Raw genomic sequence first — 12,170 nt, forward strand, 5'->3', positions numbered from 1 at the left:
TTGGAATAAGACAGGTGTTTGACTGTAGGCTCTGTTGCTGTTTTTCTTTTTACATTTATGTCTAATAAATTATTCAATCAGTCAAAAACAAAGAAAGGTGTGCTCAGTCTAGCTCACATCTACTCTACGCCAGGTTATAGATGACTGACGTCATCCATATTCCATAATTTAACATATCTATCCATATTTGGGTACGGTTTCAGCCTGATCCAACCCACATTGACTAATATAGAATTTAAGTCAGCGCTCTCTCCAAGGCTTACATTTGTGTTAACCCAAACGTTTTTGTTAACTTATGTTCGCAAAGTTGATCTGCGCGTATGCCGCCATTTACTAGTTTCACCTTACGTAATTTCTTACATATATAAAAAGCCCAATAAGTCCTTTTATCTCTTGTTTTGATGCATCAGCTGTGAACATGCCACCTGATAGAGGCAGATACAGGGCTGCAGAGAGCCAACCTCCATCTGGTCTTCTCATCTCTGTCATAAGGACTCTGTCCAGCATCGATGACCTGCAGGTCAGGGAGACGGAGAAGGGCCGTCTGGAAGAAGCGTTCGAGAAGAGCGACAGGGATCTGAACGAGAAGATCGTACTGCATTATGCCGAGCTGACCACCGCCATCGAGACCTACCAGAGCATCGCTGAGCGAATCACCAGCTCCCACGACAAGGTCAAACAGGTAAAAGAGAACCTTCTGTCTTGTAAGACGCTGCTCCGTTGCAAGAGGGATGAGCTCAAGAAGCTGTGGATTGAAGGCGTGGAGCACAAGCATGTTCTACGACTCCTGGATGAGATCGAGAGCGTCAAGAATGTTCCCCAGAGGCTTGAGGCCTACATGGCCAGCAAGGACTACCTTAATGCTACCGATATGCTGGTGTCGGCGGTCGAGGCCCTGGAGGGGCCCCTACTGCAGGTGAAGGGTCTGGGAGATCTGCGTCTGGAACTTCACCGGAAGAAGCTCGACATCCACATGGTCCTCATTGATGAACTCCACAAACACCTCTACATCAAGTCTACGGGTCACCTGGGACATAAGAACAGGGCCGAGGGTTCTGCTCGCTTACCCGGCTCTGCAGTGAAAGACACGACTCCTATGCCTGTTCTTGACATCAACCCAACGTCCACCCCTTGCGAGCTCATGGACTCCACACAGTTCAGCACGGAGCAGGAGACACGGGACCACAACCAGACAGCCCTTCACGAGGTCCATCCGGAAGACAACAGTGCAGAGTTCATGGGCATCCTTATTAAGGCTCTAGCCAAGCTGAAGAAGATCCCGGAGACCGTCAATGCCACCGTGGAGCGACTGGAGCCCGAACTGAAACAGATCCTGAAGACGTCCACCACCCAGGTAGCCGAACATTCCGATCATCGGAGAGGAGATACCGTGACGACGACGCGGGAGAACCAACCCGATCTGCTTCTGGAACTGCTGGAGCTGTTGTTTGACAAGTTCAAGGCGGTGGCTCTGGCTCACAGTGTGGCGCTGGCCCACCTGCATCGGATCGCGGTGCAGTGTCTAGACGGGGCCCGTGAGGACATTAAGCTATATGAGCTGTCTGACGTCTCTGCCAAGATACAGACGGTGCTTCAGGTTCTGCTCATGGACTACCTGGATGTGAAGAACTCCCGCGGTACCGGCAATGAGTTTGCTGCGTTGTTTGGCAAGAAGAAAACCCAGCGTGCCAAATTCTTCAGGTTTGAGTCATCGTCTCACGCCGTCAGCTCGAGAGAACAGAAGAGGGAACTTCACAGCAAGAGTGAGGAGCTACAAGGCAGAGCAGATGACAACCTGATCGAAGAGGAGATTAAGTTTGTGAGTAAGCCAGGGGCCAGGAACATCACAGTCATCTTCCAGCCTCTTCTCAGGTTCATTCAGGAGATCGAGTTAATGTCCTGTGACTTGGGACCGGGCCAGGCCAAGCAGTACCAGCTCAGAACCTTCCTTACTGACTACATGAACACCTTCCTCGACCAGGTGCGAACTGAAATCAACAAGGAGATCGCAGCCGTTAGCCTGGCCAGCTTCGAGGCCATGACGGTTCTAGGGGTTCAGAGACCTCTGCTACAGAGCACTGTAGTAGTGGAGAAGTCCATCCAGGACCTTGTCGGTCTGATGCAGGACCTTAGTACATACTCCAACCAGTTCCTGGAGATAGTCTGTGACAAGCTCAAACAGTACAAGGACATCTGCAACACTGCCTACAGGGGCATAGTCCAGCGTGGGAGGCTGACCATCAGTGCTTTCTGGTCCACGGATGAAGACTTCAGGCTTTTGCTGCAGTCTCTCCCGAATTGGGTCAACATGACCCAGCCCAGACGGACCCGACAGAACAAAGACGAGGACTTCATCAGAGTGTCACTTGTCAAGGAGGCAGAGATGCTAACATGTAACCTCGCTGACAAGTTGATAGCCCAGAATGAGATCCTGCATGATGTCAGTGACCTCACGGCTCTGGCCAACCTCCACGAGAGCATGGAGTGGATCTCTGGGCGACTCAAGACGTTCTCCACCCTGAACCACAGTGTATCTCAAGGCCAGGCCAGCCAGGCCAGCCAGGCGTACAGTGAGACTGAGTACAGCCGAGAGCAGTTCCTTCAAACCCTTAGTGACATTTCGAGAGGTTTCCAGGACATCGCTGACTCCTGCCTCCTGGTGCTTCACCTGGAGGTCAGAATTCACTGTTTCCATTACCTGATCCCGATCGCCAAGCACGGCGACTACGACATCATGGCCAACGTGCAGAGCACGGACTGTGACCCCCTGGTGGTCAAGCTCAACCAAGACATCTCAGCCATTGCGGAAGCCATGAGCACAGCTCTGCAACAGCATAAGTTCCAGTACGTCTTTGAAGGTCTGGGAAGTCTCATCTCCTGTATACTCATCAACGGAGCCCGGTACTTCAAGAGGATCAGTGAACCCGGCATCGATAAGATGTGCAGAAACATCGTCGTCCTCCGACAGAACCTGGCCGACATCCCCGTAACCAGAGAGGAGGCGGATCTGGACTCTGCCAAACGGTACTACGAGATGTTGTACAACACGGCGGACGAGATGCTGAGCCTGGTGGCGGATCAGGGCGTTCGCTACACGGAGCTAGAGTACGCCAACGCTCTGCTGCTGCTCCAGCGCAGCCAGATGGGTGTGGGTGACCCGCCGGGCACCCAGAATATCCGTCTGCAGCGGCTGAAGGACGTTATCCGTGAGGAGGCGACCGTCAAACGGGCCACCGAAGACCAGAACGATCAGTGCGTCGTGTCGCTCAGCCTGCGCCATCTCCCCTCTCGGAGAATGAGCTTCTCCTCCAAAGCACGGTCTTTCCTTTCAAAGACCCCCAGCAGACGGAATACGTAAAACCTTTCTGGATGCCGAGATCACCAGATGAACTAAGGGCCGATTCATACTCCTATTTTAGAGCCGAATAAAAGTCGGTTCGGCGCTGTAGAGCCTACAATGTGACGTCATTTGAGGTTCGGGGGGGGGGGGGGGGGGGGGGGGCGGGTACCGTCCTAAAGTCGCCTCTTCGGTGCTACTGAAAATTTATGACGAGCCGAAATCATTTGGGCACTACAGCGCCGAAACAGCGGTAAAATAGGAGTATGAATCGGCCCTCAGGGGTAAAGGGGGCCAAAGTCAGAAACATCATGCCCTGTCAAGACTTTGATAAAACATACATGGCCACATAATACATTGTTCATTAATAACATTAAGCTATGTTAATAATAATATAATATAATATCTATTAATTCATGATTCCTGTATGTTTCTGTGCGTCTGTCTGTCCCTACGATAACATTTCGGCTCAACTGATTGGCTGAGGTTAGCGTCACGTTTTTGCCTCTATACGCCAATATCAGTGGCCTGGCGCTAAAGTGAGAAACAGCCCAAACCACACCTACAACCAGTATGTCAGATAAAGGAGTATTGCAACAAACGGGTGGGCATGTGATCCCGTCTTGCATGGTGGTGCCTCATGGGCCGACAATCCTATGATTTGTGTGGTTGCCGATAGGCAAACAAACTATTAATATTGTTCTTTTTGTTCTCTCCTCTGATTGGACAACACTTATGCGCCCCTGTATCTCAGAGATACCTGATCATCCTGATGAAGGTTGTTTAGACCCAAACGTCATCTGAATAAAACTATACTGCTCCATAAGTGAAGACAGGAGGACCCTTTTCTTCTCATGATTGGCATTTGGTTGCCGGCTCCTATACGCACCTGTCCTTGTAGGTGTGGACAAGGCCTTTTCTCTACAAAAACATTACATCATAACTGCCCTAAACAAACATTATTAAAAGTCCATAGACTTGGCCTGGGCCCGGCCGAGCGGTCCAGGCACCTGTAGGCTGGTAATCCAGCCTGACAGCGCGTCGCGGGTTCGAGTCCCGATCCCGACGACCTTTGCTGCGTGTCTTCCCACCAATCTCTCTCCTCGTTTCCTGTCTAACTACTGTCAAATCTATCAATAAAGGCTCTAACCCCCCCCCCCCCCACACACACACACACACACACACTCTCTCTCTGTAATTTTTTTTCCTATTTACCAACATTTTCAGACAATCTATTGCTGTTTGCTCTCGCTATGTTTTCACAGATAACATGAAATTGTTTTTAATTTGATAATTCTGTGCATGGTTAGAAAAGTCCCACAGTCATTTCCAAGGAAATGAGAAAGTATTTTGTATGGGTCCTCCCTTCCCTTTTTTGGACTGTGTTAAAATGCCTGGGAATCCTTATCTGTGTCTTCCCCCCAATCTCTCTCCCCGTTTCCTGTCTAACTACTGTAAAATCTATCAATAAAGGCTCTAACCCCCCCCACACACACACACACACACACACACACACACACACACACACACACACACACACACACACACACACACACACACACACTCACACATACACACACACTCTCTCTCTCTCTCTCTCTCTCTCTCTCTCTCTCTCTCTCTCTCTCTGTCTCAATTTTTTTTCCCTATTTACCTATTTTTCAGCCTATCTATTATTACTGTAAGTCCCGCCCCCACACAGTCATTTCCAAGGAAATGAGAAAGTATTGTGCATGTACGGGTCCTCCTATTTGAAGAAGAATAGGGCTAATGACTCTCCCTTCCCTTTTCTCTGTCAACCGTTTTGGACAGTGTTAAATAAATGCCAAGTATTAGAAAGGTCTGCCCTTGTCCAAGCTCTTCAGAATCCATGTGATGGCCAGGACATCGTGTGGGAGGGCTGTTCTGCCAAGCAAAGCTGTTTTGGTACCTTGTTTAGTTTTTTTAATCTGGTGCAAGAACATCTTGATCTGCATCTATCTATCTTGTGAAAACAAGAAACGCTGAGTTTTAATAAATGACAAATAATCGGCACCACAACATGTATGTTGTGTTCACCAGACTTAGACATGATGAAGTCCTGTATAGCTTTATTATTTCTATATTTATTGGCTTTTGATTAGTTACTGTTATACCGATCTTACAGACTCTTTTGTATCTCTGATCTACTCTTATCTGTATCTCTGTTTCATGTAGCGCTTCCCTCTGTCTGTCTGTCTGTCTGTCTGTCTGTCTGTCTGTCTGTCTGTCTGTCTGTCTGTCTGTCTGTCTGTGCATGGTGAGAAATCAGAGCCCTTTAGGTGGTGGAAAGCACCATCAATCTGCAGAGAACCAGAACCCAGTCATCCATGTGGAGTTTCTGTCTCTGGATGGGATGCTCTCTCTAGAGGGCTGTGGTCGAAACGTGTTTGTGTTTAATGTCTGTCATAAAGACCATAGGCCTAATACCTCCCAACACATAGACACGCAGTCACGCACGCATGCACACGCACACAGTCACGCACGCGCGCACGCACACACACACACACACACACACACACACACACACGTTTCAATGTCTTTATTTGAGTCCAGGCTGCCAAATGGCCCAGGCTGCCAAATATAAAAACAATGAGCTGACACGTATAGCCCAGTTGTATAATGGCCTGTATACTAAATGGTTGATATTTTACTTGTTTGGTAAGGAAAGCTTCCTCTAAACTTGAATCAAAAGCACAGCCAACTAAAACTTCCAATAGAAAAACCTCTCTGACTCCTCCAGAAGGTAACTTTCATCTATGGTCCTTTTGTGGAATTTACAAGAAGACTTCGTGTGATCTACGTATGTACAATTTCCACCACCACGCATGTGACTTCCAGTCTTGTGCAACTTACCCTGGTTCTTTACTAGAAGCACCCACATCAGACACTAATTAGAGAGAGAGAGAGAGAGAGAGAGAGAGAGAGAGAGAGAGAGATGTGGTGGGGGGGAGGTAAAGGAGGAAGAGCATGAGTGATAGTCATAGAAAAGGAAAGGAGGAGTGAGAAAAGAGAAAGAGAGAGTGAACAAGACAAGGTGTGTGTGTGTGTGTGTGTGTGTGTGTGTGTGTGTGTGTGTGTGTGTGTGTGTGTGTGTGTGTGTGTGTGTGTGTGTGTGTGAGAGAGAGAGAGAGAGAGAGAGAGAGAGAGAGAGAGAGAGAGGGTGTCATTAGTCATTAAGTGATAGCCTGATAGGCCAGCACAAACTTACACACTCTCTCAGTCACTGAACAGAAAGCAGAAGTGAGGCAGAAGTGAAGTGTGGAGAGAGACTCAGAGCAGTGAAGGGTTTCGGCCGCCGCAGTGTGCTATGGCTCATGGCTCTGACAGCAATGACACCACTTACAACAAGTCTCCATCACCGGCCAGCAGACAGGTAGAGTGTGTTCTTTCAGTTACATACATTACTGTATACTGTTGTTTTTGGTTATAGGTCACATGCATTAAATACATACTGTTGTTTTTGGTTGGTTATACAGTAGGTCACATACATTCTAAATGACTGAATTAGGGAGACAATGCCATTGTAAAACATCACTGGGTACTGTAAGTGGTCCATGTATTATGTTTGATGGACAGTGGTTTGTAAAACATCACTGGGTACTGTAAGTGGTCCATGTATTATGTTTGATGGACAGTGGTTTGTAAAACATCACTGGGTACTGTAAGTGGTCCATGTATTATGTTTGATGGACAGTGGTTTGTAAAACATCACTGGGTAGTGTAAGTGGTCCATGTATTATGTTTGATGGACAGTGGTTTGTAAAACATCACTGGGTACTGTAAGTGGTCCATGTATTATGTTTGATGGACAGTGGTTTGTTTCATCTAGCGATTTGAATTCTGCTGACGAATTCCCTACTTTAAACTCTCAACTGTATAGCTCGATCTGGTCCATAGCTCTAATGCCTTTGTCTAATGCAAAGGCATAATTAGAGCTATGGACCAGAGCTAAACTGTACTTATGCATATGGTCTTATGGAATTGTACTGTAGGCTGCAAAATGATCTCTCATCTAAGGATTCAACATTATTATCCATTTTTGACAGTTGTCAGTTGTCACTCCATCTTGTTTGAGTAGCCTATAGTCCAGTGCGCAGGGTGGTCGATCCTCAAAATGACACAGCATTTTAATGATGCTATAGTTGGCCTGAGACCACATGAAACTGGGTGTGCAGCACTCAATTTAACCCATGAGTTTAACCACCACACCCTAACCCAGCTAGCCCTTGTCATTTAGTGTAATGTTTAGCCAATCAAGATTCAAACTATGATTAAAACTGAATTCATCAACATCATTTTGTATTTCTTTTTCTGTAGTGGTGAAAGGATTTATTTAGTTTGTAAGTTACCACTGTTCTGCTTCAGCCCTATAGTTCTCTGCCTTGGTGTTTTATTGTACAGGACTATATATAGTCTACAGTTGTGTACATTTTGTATGTTGCCATGTATGAATAAAAACCTTGAACCTTCTTCTCAGGGTTCCTCAGATGATACAAAGAAGAAGGTTGTACGGAGGGAAAAGAACCGCATTGCAGCACAGAAAAGCAGAATGAGACAGACCCAGAAGGCCGACAGTCTACACTTGGTGAGGAAACTTTCTTAGCATGCCTTAAAACATGTCTTCAAAATCCTGACAGTGTTCTGAAAAACCTTATGTTTCTGTATCAGTGGTGCTCAATATTTCATGTCAAGGACCCCAAAAATTATATGTAATTGGCCACCGACCCCCATCTGAAAATATGTTGTTCCAGGGACCCCTCAGAAGCAAAGATTTGAGTTAAAAACATTCGCTCCAAAAGGGTCAGATCAACATATGGAATGAATTCTGTACTGGCCATATATGAAGGGTGGGGTAGGATCAACATATCGAATGTCAGAACAGGTCAGCGAATTCCCTACTTTAAACTCTCAACTGTATAGCTCTAATGCTATGGACGTAGAGTTGCTGGCCGGCTCCATATATGCAGACCTAGGTCCAGTCTTCTCCATGTGTGGTTAATCCAGGGTTAGATGAGGTCAGTGCAGGGGAGGATTATCCAACAGGCCTGTTGGGCCCAGGCCCAGGGGCCTCAAGCTTAGGGCCCCCCAAAAAGTGCAAAGTTAATAACAGTTATTACCTTTGAACCTTTTCCCAGTAATGGGTTTGTCATATTTGTCAATAAAATAACCCCAAATGTCCTACCAATCAATCTTCGTTCCTACTCTCACCTATGGTCATGAAGTGTTCCTACTCTCACCTATGGTCATGAAGTGTTCCTACTCTATATATGGTCATGAAGTGTTCCTACTCTCACCTATGGTCATGAAGTGTTCCTACTCTCACCTATGGTCATGAAGTGTTCCTACTCTCACCTATAGTCATGAAGTGTTCCTACTCTCACCTATGGTCATGAAGTGTTCCTACTCTCACCTATGGTCATGAAGTGTTCCTACTCTCACCTATGGTCATGAAGTGTTCCTACTCTCACCTATGGTCATGAAGTGTTCCTACTCTCACCTATGGCCAAGTGTGGGTCATGACCGAAAGAATAAGGTTGCGAATACAAGCGGCCGAAATGAGTTTTCTTCGACGGGTGGCTGGGATCTCCCTTAGAGATAGGGTGAGAAGATGGATGGATGGATGGATGGATGGACCTCACCATTCATGTTGATGTTTCATACTCTTGGTCCATATTTCTAAGCAGTGTTCCTCTGGGTCTGTTATATTTACAAGATGCTGCAGTGCTATCTGACCATGTGGTGATTTGTCATGACTTCTGTTTGCAAATGCCAATGGAATATATTTTCATGTGTAGGCGTCACTCTCCAGCAGAAGCAGATAATTTAAATATCAAAAGGGTGTCTCATTGGCTCATCAGCTTTGTTCCCTCTGCAGTGTCACTGCATGGGCAGCAGAGTGCAGCCAGCACATAAAGAACTTTCATTATAACCACTCTGTTCTTTCACTAGCTAAAGCACTTTTACTACAACTGCTCTGTTCTTTGACTTAGCTATACAAGGCTTTTAGTCATCAACTTTCACAACAACTTATAGGCTATAAGCAGTTTTAGTCTAGCTGTGACGGAAGTGGCACAAGCAAATGTCCAATTGAGGAAATTTCTGCTACCTTTTCAGTTCTTCTGATGTCAAAGAAATTCATCCAGTAAGCAGAAAAGAAAATTCCAACTTTTGAATATAGACTTCAAATTTCCCCAATAATCTATCAACACATTTCATCTTTTGTGAAGGTATTTCTTTTCAACTTTATCAGCTGAGCTGAGAAATGAGGACCGTGCGAGCCTGTCACTGACATTAAAACAAACCCACAAACCAACCATGTAGGCGTTGATAGAAGATAGGCCTACAGCATTTGATGATTTGAATCTTGGAGATTCGTCCCGCGTCATGTCTTAAAACGTTGCGAAACCACGTGAGGCCTGTCGGAGTCACAGAGAACGTCAGAGGGACCACACGAGGCCTGTCGGAGTCACAGAGAACGTCAGAGGGACCACACGAGGCCTGTCGGAGTCACAGAGAACGTCAGAGGGACCACACGAGGCCTTTCTGTGGTTTTGGTTTCATCGTCTCAGTTGATAAACAGGAAGCTGATCTTTTCCGTCACTACGAACTAGAGGTGTTTCCTGCTGTTTCAGTAGTATTTTCTCTTCAGCGTAAGCTAAGCTGATTGTAGGTCGTGGGCAGGATGGCGAGAAAAAGGTACCGTCACTTATGGTAAAGAAGTGATAGTAGTGGCTGAGTGACGCAAGCACCGGGGGTTTGCCCAGGTGTCTCTGACAGTAAGTATAAGGCCCCTATAGTTCAGAGCTAATCTCAGGATCAATGTGATGACCTTCACCGTACCCACGGAACATTCTCCCCTGCTATTCCCACACCATCACCCAGTAATTAATTTAGTCAATCTGATGACACATTTTGTAATACCGGTATTTGTGATGCAAATGTCTGCTTTGTTTGTGCTTTTTGGATTGCCTGCTAAAATTTGTCTAAGATTGTATTGGTTGATCTTTTTTTTTCAAATGCCTGCTTAAGTTTTAATGTTTTGATGTTTGTTTATATTGCATTGTTTGCTCTCTTGTACAGCACTTTGGTTGACCTGGCCTTGACAAATGTGCTATATAAATAGAATTGAGTTGAGTTGAGTTGAGTTGAGTTGAGTTGAGTTTAGTTGAATAAATGTGCTCTGTGTTCTCAGGAGAGCGAGAGCCTGGAGAAAGAGAACGCCGCCCTGAAGAAGGAGGTGACGCTCTTAAAGGAGGAAGCAAAGTACCTCTCCAGCGTGCTGAGCAACCACGAGCCCCTGTGCACCGGGCTGCAGGCTCCTCCGCAGACAGCAGAGCACCACCTCCTCTACCCTGCAGGGCCTGCCCACCACCACCACCACCACAGCACCTATCACCACCAACAGCACACCGCTGTACCCCCAGCAGCAGCACTCTACCAGCATTGACCTGCCCCTGTGCACCGGGCTGGCTCCACAGACAGCAGACAGACCACATCTACCTTCCACACCACCACCACCTCCACAGCACCTATCATTCACCAGCAGCAGCACATTTAGGGGCAGCGGTGGCCGAACGGTTTGTGGAGCGGTCTTGATATACCGGAAGGATCACCAGTTCGAATCCCCGGACCGGCACATTAAAAATGACCACCGCTGAAGTGCCCTTGAGCAAGGCATTGAACCCCTATCATTAAATGTTCTATGAGCAGGGCGTGGCTGTAAACAAGAATCTCGATCTTAGTCCACTTCCCTGGGTAAACAAAGAACTTTGATTTGCTTTACATCGCTGTACCCCCAGCAGCAGCACTCTATACCAGCAACCACTTCAGAGATAATGACAATGAATTTATTTATATAGCACATTTCTAGACAAATCCATGCACTAGCAGGCATACAAATACAAAACATACCATATAATAATACAAAAATGACAATTAAGAAAAGGCTTTAACATAAAGATGCGGTTTTTGGGGGAGAGATTTAAACGTGGATACTGATTTTGCACATCTTAGGTCAGTTAGGTAGGGCATTCCAGAGCGTAGGGGCCCTGGTTGCAAAGGCCCTGCCGCCCCTTAGTGACAAGCTGAGATGTAGAGGTCTCCAGGAGGGCCTTGTCTGAGGGCCTTAGTGGGTAGAGGTCTCCAGGAGGGCCTTGTCTGAGAGATGGCTGTTGATGATGTGCTGCAAACGATGACTGACTGACTGACCGACCTCAGTATAGGTATGTGGGGTTGACGGAAGGATAGTGATGCGATGCCCCCTTGGATGTTCATCTCTGGACTGTTTTTTTAGTTTCCGTTATTTTAAGAAAAGTAAAAAAAGAAAAAAAAAGATGTTAAATACACGACTAGTGTTACCCTGCCCTCTCACTATAAGCACTGACAGGAAATGGAAACTAAAGTGGATTTGAGATTGTAACACATTTGGGTATTTTGAACTATTTATTTAGCTTTTGATCCTCTATATATTTGCTTAAATATCTGAATACCAGGCAGCTACATGTGGAAGATTTTTTTGAGATTGTGGGTAGAGTCATGACCTTGAACTAGACTATGTTTACAATAGGAGAGGATAACAAAATATGTGAGATGACTCAGATTTTTTTATTTTGTGAACTGCCTCTAAGGTTGTGAGTAAATGTCAATTAAATGCTCAGGAGAAACGACATATTCTGTTAAGTGTGAATGTAGACAGATGTGGATGTATTGTTGGCTATCGTCAATATGCTACAGTAATAGTATTATTACAGTAGATTAATCATAACTTAATGGAAAAGAAACAGCCTTCATTTGAATGTGAATGCAATATTCT

General features: G+C 46.1%; 2 protein-coding genes across 2 annotated transcripts; both read left to right on the forward strand.

Annotated features, from left to right (window-relative positions):
* Positions 1 to 418: 418 nt before the first annotated feature.
* LOC308334705 (exocyst complex component 4-like) lies at positions 419 to 3,358 on the forward strand (the record flags this gene model as incomplete). Its single annotated transcript, XM_080791509.1, has 1 exon — positions 419 to 3,358. The coding sequence occupies one exon, from the start codon at positions 419 to 421 to the stop codon at positions 3,356 to 3,358; it is 2,940 nt and encodes a 979-aa protein (XP_080647635.1).
* A 3,307-nt stretch (positions 3,359 to 6,665) lies between these two features.
* batf (basic leucine zipper transcription factor, ATF-like) lies at positions 6,666 to 10,805 on the forward strand (the record flags this gene model as incomplete). The annotated part of the gene is made up of 3 exons (XM_080791510.1): positions 6,666 to 6,731; positions 7,836 to 7,943; positions 10,551 to 10,805. 3 exons carry the CDS (start codon positions 6,666 to 6,668, stop codon positions 10,803 to 10,805), a joined length of 429 nt encoding a protein of 142 aa, XP_080647636.1.
* Positions 10,806 to 12,170: the final 1,365 nt, after the last annotated feature.

Source organism: Protomyctophum bolini (genome assembly GCF_963924005.1).
Source record: "Protomyctophum bolini genome assembly, chromosome: 19".
In the NCBI taxonomy this organism is placed as follows: domain Eukaryota; kingdom Metazoa; phylum Chordata; class Actinopteri; order Myctophiformes; family Myctophidae; genus Protomyctophum; species Protomyctophum bolini.